At 43.9% G+C, this 7,296-nt stretch overlaps 1 protein-coding gene across 1 annotated transcript in view; it reads left to right on the forward strand.

Annotated features, from left to right (window-relative positions):
* Window positions 1-461, forward strand: part of TBCD (tubulin folding cofactor D) — a 112,602-nt gene extending 112,141 nt beyond the window's left edge. Inside the window, exon 33 of the mRNA XM_010008241.1 lies at window positions 405-461. Coding sequence (XP_010006543.1) covers window positions 405-461 — 57 coding nt within the window. The remainder of the gene's footprint in view (window positions 1-404) is intronic.
* Window positions 462-7,296: the final 6,835 nt, after the last annotated feature.

Consider the following 7,296-nt stretch of genomic DNA (forward strand, 5'->3'; position numbering starts at 1 on the left):
CAGCTCATGCCTTTTGTCTTGGTTCATTTGGTAATTACCCAAAGTGAGAAGGTGTTGTAACTTCTGATATGTCTTGTGGAATATGTTGTTTATATACTAGAAAACAAGTTCATATTTATACTACTGTTAATTGTGTTTTCAGGACCCTGCAAGTTGAAACTAGACGTGTTGTTAATTAGGTTTTTTCCTTTTGGCTGTAACAGAATGTCCCCCTCTCAGCCAAGGAGGATGCTTTAGCCAAGACACAGAAGTTACTGAGCAACCCTCCTCTGTGTAAATTAGAGTTCTATTTTAAATGTGTGTAGGCACATAGGAAGTTTATTTTCTTTGCTTCTAATTAAAAACAGTGTATATATGTATGCCAAGAATTGTATTTACATTGTTAAATCATTTTCTTTCACCAGGGTGTCTGTACCTCTCCTGACAATGCTGGACCAAATGCTGGCAAATGGCTGTTTTGATATATTTACCATGCAAGAGAAGTAAGTTGCTGGAAGTCTTTTTTCTTCTGTGCAGCAGGGCTGTTAGATCTTCCATTGGCTGCTGCAGAGTGTTGCTCCAGGTGTGGGTGCAGAGGACTGTTCAGTGTGTGTGTATGGATATCATGTTTTAGTTTTCCTGAAGTGGGGCAGTCGGGATAAATTCTGGACCAGATTACCTTGAAAAAGGGTCTTGATAAAATCTTTGGCTCTCGTATCAGTGTAGCAGTTGGTTATTGGTTCATTGTTTAACAAACAGTACATTAATCAAACTCAAACTTGTGTGTTTCACCTTTCTATTCTTCCCTTCTCGGAGCTCCTCAGCGCCTGCTTGTGGGGGCACGTTCTTGATGGTGTGGGAGCCTTTAGCAATGGCAGTGTCCTGTCGTGAGGCTGCAGAACAGTGTGCCTAAAGCCAGCACTTCCACCATCCCACTGCTTTTGTTGATGTAAATATATCCAGAGAAGTTAATTAAGATTCTAATAAGAAGAATAAAAAAGGCATGTCCCAGCTGTTCCACACCGAGTTCAGTCTTCTGGAAAGTACTTGGTTCAGGAGTGGATAAACATAAATAAGATATTCCAGTGTGAAATCCTGCTTTTTTTGCAGATGTTTCAGGAAGGAATTAATTTAATTTCTGTAATACTAAAATATATTCCACAGACTCTCTCAGGCAGCATCTTGGCACATTTATAGATGTTTGCAGAACTGTACAACATGCATCCTAACAGCACGTATATTGGATTGGGAATCTGTTGATTCAAGAGTTGCTCACAGCAGAGAAATTTGAGTTTTTATCACTTTCAGAGTTTTAATTGAATCTACTCTTGTTTTCAAATGTGCTTTTAGATAACCTCAGTCCCTTTCTGAAGGGGAATTTAAAATGAGTGAAATATTCATGGATGAAATGAGTATGACTTGTGTGATTTGGTGATTATGTCAGTGATCTGGGACCTCCCATATAGGCTCCAGTCTTCCCTGCTGGGGAAGATGATGGGTGGAAGTAGATGGGAGAGAGTATGGGTGGAAATCCCCTGTGTCTCCCACATCATGGGTCACTAAACAGAATGCATATGGTGGCACCACTGCATGCCCATTTGCTGTGAGAGGCAAACTCAATCCTGTGTAATGCTTTATTAAAAAAGCCTGAAAAAAAAATCCAGGGGGATTATGGGAGCAGGGGGGAAAGATTTTGAAGCTGCTTCAAATGTATTTGGTGCCAGTGTGATGAAACCAAAAAAGTAAAGTAGTAACTTTACAGCCCAGTGGGTCATTCTCATGGCTGGGGAATGAAATAGTAGCATGACATGTAAGAACTAATCATCATGTGAAAGCTCTGTAAGGCCAGAGCTCTGGAAAGCTTGAAGACAGCTAGTAAGAGACAGAGAATTTAGGTCCTGCGCGTGACTGGTTTTGGTAATAGAGGTACCTAGTGGTGAAGAGATAATCCTGACTGAGTTACTGTGTGTGTTCACAGGAGCCCAGTGACCCTGGTGTGCTGGGCTCTGCTGTGCTCTGAGAGCCTGGATGTGGTGGGTGAGCCCAGGATTATATTCCATGCAGTGTTGGCAGTTAGGTGTGGATAAACACTGATCCTGGCCCTGAGGCCTCCCTGCCCACACTCTTGGTGCCACCTACTACCATTTGCATAGAAGAAAAGTGTGACTTTGGGCCCAGTTTCTTGAGTGGGACCATTTCCTCTCTTGTCACAGTATGACTTAGAGGTGTGGAAATTTAAATGCAGAATTAAGACACTCTGCTTGGTGGCACAAAAAGGCCATGTGTACATACAGTTTCAGGTATTTTATGTAAAGTTCCTGTAATAAGAGGGATGAGGCACATGGTTGTTTTTATGAAGCAGACAGTCTTGCTACTGGAGAGCAACTTCCTGTTGCTTCTCTTCTTGCTTGTCATGTAGCAAATGAAAAACCCTTTGGAGAAGCTGGAGGTGAAACAGTAGCATTCCTTGGGGGTATTTGGTTTCCATTTCATCTCCTTCCCTTATTTTTTTACCACATTGGGCTGAGTGGAGTTTTAGCAAAGCAACTTGGGTCCAGAATCCTAGGAGTTAGAAGGGACCTGGAAAGCTCCCCCAGCCCAATCCCCCTGCCAGAGCAGGGGCACCCAGAGCACATCACACAGGAACGTGGCCAGGGGGGTTGGAATGTCTCCAGAGAAGGAGACTCCACAGCCTCTCTGGGCAGCCTGGCCCAGGGCTCTGGCACTCTCACAGCAAAGAAGTTCTTCCTGAGATTCCCATGGAACCTCCTGGGCTCCAGTTTGCACCCAGTGCCCCTTGTCCTGTCACTGGACATCACTGCACAAAGCCTGGCTCTGTCCTCCTGACACTGCCCTGAACAGATTTGTGCCCATTGATGAGGTGGCCCCTCAGTCTCCTCTTCTCCAAGCCCAACAGACCCAGCTCCCTCAGCCTTTCCTCAGCAGGGAGATGTTCCCCTCCCTCCAGCATCTCTGTGGCTCTGCCCTGGACTCTTCCCAGCCGAACGAGGACACATCCCAAGGAATGAACCCCAGGATCCATTGGCCTTCTTGGCCACAAGGGCACATTGCTGGTCATGCTCATCCTCCTGCCCACCAGGACCCCCAGGTCCCTTTCTCCTGCCCTGCTCTCCACCAGCTCAGCCCCCAACCTGTACTGGTCCATGGGCTTGTTCTTCCCCAGATGCAAGACTCTGCACTTGCCCTTGTTGATTTTCATCAAGTTTCTCCCTGCCCAACTCTTGCTCATTTTCAGTTTGTGAAGCCCTCAGTGTGCTGGTCGTGCTGTCTCTGTGCAGAAGGGCAAGTGGGTGTTTCTCTTCCAGTCTCCTACTGTGAGTGCTTGTGTTTGAGGTGAGGTTCCTTTGCCACGTGTGGGTCTTTCCTCTGCCAGGCTCTGCTGAACCTGCCAGGAGGGAACACCTGCCCAGTGGGGCTGGAAATTAATCAACTTCAGCATCACTGGGGTAATCAAGAGGCTGTGTTTCAGAAGCAGCTTTTCTGTGTTGTGCTTGTCTTAGTTTGCATGTGCAGTATGAAAAGGAAAGCTCTGCCATCCATTTTTCAGGCCGTTGCTTCCTCCTGGCAGGGTCGTGCCAGCAACAGGCACGTCCCTCGGGACAGTTTCCTCCACCCAACAGGAATGCTCTGTATTGCTGCATGATGTATGACATTAGAGAGCTGCTCCAGGTTAAAAAAAATACCCTTGCAGTCAAATTCACCTTGAGGTAGTTGCTCAATGTGTTCTGCTGCCTGCTCACAAATTGTGCCAAAGTCAGGAGGGAGGAAGTGGAGGAAAACCTTGTCTTTGGGCAGCAGTGCAGGTGTTCTGGCCTAAAGCTTTGGTGGGACTGCATCACTCACCTGCAATTTGCTCCCTGCTGCCCTCCCACCCCTCAGAGGGAGGCAGTTTTCAGCTGAAATGTGATTTATTCTTTTGGGTAGCACAGCCTGGAACCTCATGAGTTCATCTTCATGTACACTGTGAGTTTGTGGACCTGTGTTCAGGGTAGTGTTGGGCATGTTAATTGATTATAGAGAGACTGCTGGAGGCAAAGGGCACCCTGCTTGATACAGAGCTGTCATAAATAAAGCAGAGCTTATTGGGCTTTTTTAAACTAATCACTGGCTGCTCTTAAAGGTGTTGGTAACTGTCAGCTCTGGGCTGGCAGCAGGACAAGAGAAGGGGAGAATAAAGGAGAGTGAACTGCAGCCACTTGCAGTGGAGCATTCATCTCTGAGGCCACAGGAGTCACTGCTGGTCTGAGAGAGTGATCACCTGAGGTGCTCAATCTGCCAAGGGCTCGGGTAGGTTCCTTGGGAAAGATGGCAAGGTGAGCCTAATGCTCAGTGCCATGGGAACAGGACAGCCTTTGAATGACAATTCAGGGTCTAATACTTTCTGGAGTAATAAGTGAAAGTGGCATTTCTCTTCCTTATGTGTATATAAATGACCTACTTGGCAGATGTGCTCATGCATTGTATAGGTATTAAATTTTCCTGGTGTTTTAAGATGGTATGTGGCCCCACTGATCTCACACTAATGATTTCTATTACATGCTCCTGGGGATTTTTTAAAGCAATTATATTGCTATTGTTTAATAAACAATAAAGAGCATGGTAATGGCTGTTCTCTGGCTCCACAGCCACCCCAGTTGAACTATCAAGTCAGTTCACCTGCAGAGGAAAAGCCCACACCTTTCTGCAGCACCCTGTGCACCCCGCTTGTATCATGTAAAGACTTCTGGCTGATCCCTTTTCCCCAGATGCAGACTCTGTTTCTGCTGGAACTGTGCCCATACAGGGGAGAGAATTTTCCCAATTTCCTTTAAAGAGGCCAAGCTATTTGAGTCACTTGAGATCACATACACCTTAGGTTTAGTTATTACAAATATGAAGTTGGCAAATGACAGAAAGTGCATCTGTTTTAAACACAAAATGCTGCACACAAGGTTACATGCATTAAATTTATTCCAGATGCTCTGGTTCCAATTGGTTTCTTTGTTGCTGCACTTCACAGTGATGTCCCTGTTTTTCAACCAATTTAAATGTCACCTAATTCATTGTATTGCTGTTCTGTGCTGAAAGCCAGGCATGCATTGCAGGTATTGTAATTAGTTGTCTGCACAGTTCCTTTGTGTAGCTGGAGGTGGGAGGAGGAGAAATGTCACCACAAGGCCTCTTAACACTAAGAGAGCAGATGCACTCTTCCCTGACCCACCCAGAAAATCAGCCTGACCCGTGCAGGTGTCTGTCCTTCTCATCATGTGTCTCACACACACACACACTCTCCATTCCTTCTGAAAATGGGGCAACAAAAAAGTGCTGCTGGGAGTGCAGGTGAGGGCAAGGAACTTGCTCTTTAGCATCTGGTGGAGGTGTTTTACATCAGAAGTTCCCAGACTCTTTGGTCCTGGGTGCCACTGTCAGCTCTGAAAATCCCTTCTGAAGCCTCAGTATCAACACTGAAAACCTGGCAATTTTATTTAACCTTATAGTGTGGTTTTCTGGGCAATACTGAGACAGCCATAGAGGGTATTCTTTAGCTTAATGCTTCCATGGTTTGTTGTTTTGTTTTGTTTTTTAAATCAAGTCAGTATATGCCAGTATTTTGTTAAGGATCTTTTTAAAATCTTTAAAAAAGACATTAACTCTTTTCTGGAAAACTATATATAACAAGGTGTATTAATTTAACATCTTGTCACTCCTCTAACCCTCTTGTTTTAAATGTCTGTTCTCCAACAGATTACACAGCTTTTTTTGAGTAGTTTTTATCCACAGCTTTGAATTGTGGTAGCAGAAAATGAATGTTAGGCTCTTTTCTTTCTGCTTTACATACACAATACAGTGAGGTTTCCAAAATAGGCAGTCTAGAGGTAATTGTGCTTACTAGACAAATATGAAATAGTTTCTTTTGCATCTATGGCACTTCAGCCTTGAGTGTGGCAAAGAAAAGATTAAATAATTTGTCCTGAAGCGAAAGCAATATTCCCTCTTCTTTTTAATAGATCCTTGGAACATGCTAACAATACTTGTGTTTGTATGAGTGTCTGGGAAAGAGCTGTGAGAATCACGTTTCCCAGACTGTGGAAAAGGAAAAGAATTTGCTGAACATATTTAAAGATGGTTTCATGACTCGTATACTTAACAGAACTGTGAGCCCTGTGTTTGGTTACGTTGTCTGGAATCACTAAAGAATTTGGGCTGTGAAGTGATTGAGTATTTAAGAACAACATTCATCCCCTTTTATGTAAAGTTTGGTTGAAGACCTCAGGGAACGACCAAGGCACCACAATGATACACAGACTAAATAGTTTTTATTGGGCTATGAATATTTTAATTCCTGACAGTATTTCTGATCATACCAGGCTTTGTTGTAAACACAAGCCATGGCTGGCTGGTTATCATGCATCTACTGACTGCATAAATGTAGTTCACACCTCAGCATACAGGTAGTAGCAATGTAAATAATTCATACTAATCCCTTCCCTTTAAAAAAAAAAAGCTCCAGTGGTGGCCAAAATCCCCCTTGTGTTCACCAAAAGCAGAGTGTGCAGCTGTGGAAGGAGCATGTGCTGCTCTGCATTGTCTTTCCTCTCCTTTGAATGTTAACCTGGCATCTTTACAGTCATCAAATGCTTGAAATTCTAATCAAATCTGTTTCTCATCTTTCTTTTTATTTCTTTCCCATTTCCAGCCATCCCTTTTCAGTGAAGTTATTTTCCCTGTGTAAAGAAGAGATCAGAAGATCCAAAGACATCCGGAAGCTTCGCTCCAGCATCGGAGTGTGAGTTGATGAAATCATGGCATGTTTGCTCTGCTTCTAACAAGTGAGGAGCATTTCAGTACAGTCCATAGCAGATGTAACAGCTCTTTCTGTTTCTTGTGACATGTAAATGAAAGATGCACACAAAGACATGTAATACAAGGTTGTGAGAGTTTCATGTATTCCTGGGTGGTTGGGGTGAGAACATATGAAGGATCTGAAGAGATTTAACTACCCTTAAAATGTTGGTATTTTGAAAGAGGCAGTGAATCACTTGCTTTTTGCTTGTAGAAAGCTTGACTTGGTGCCAATGCAAAATATATATATATATTTATGTGTGCACTAGGAAGAGCTGAAAACACCTGCAAAATTATTATCTGGCTTTAGGGTAAAAGCCCTTAGTTCAGACAGCAGGGAAGTCAGCACAGAAGGTACCGGTCAGGAAAGGCAGTACTGGGGGAGGAGGGAAACAGAAAGACAAGACAAAGCCTTGCAGTTCATTGGCAGAAAAGTGCCATTATTATTGGTAATATCTGAAGAGTTGCAGGAAT

The sequence above is a fragment of the Chaetura pelagica genome, unplaced genomic scaffold, assembly GCF_000747805.2.
Source record: "Chaetura pelagica isolate M959 unplaced genomic scaffold, ChaPel_1.0 scaffold471, whole genome shotgun sequence".
Lineage (NCBI taxonomy): Eukaryota > Metazoa > Chordata > Aves > Apodiformes > Apodidae > Chaetura > Chaetura pelagica.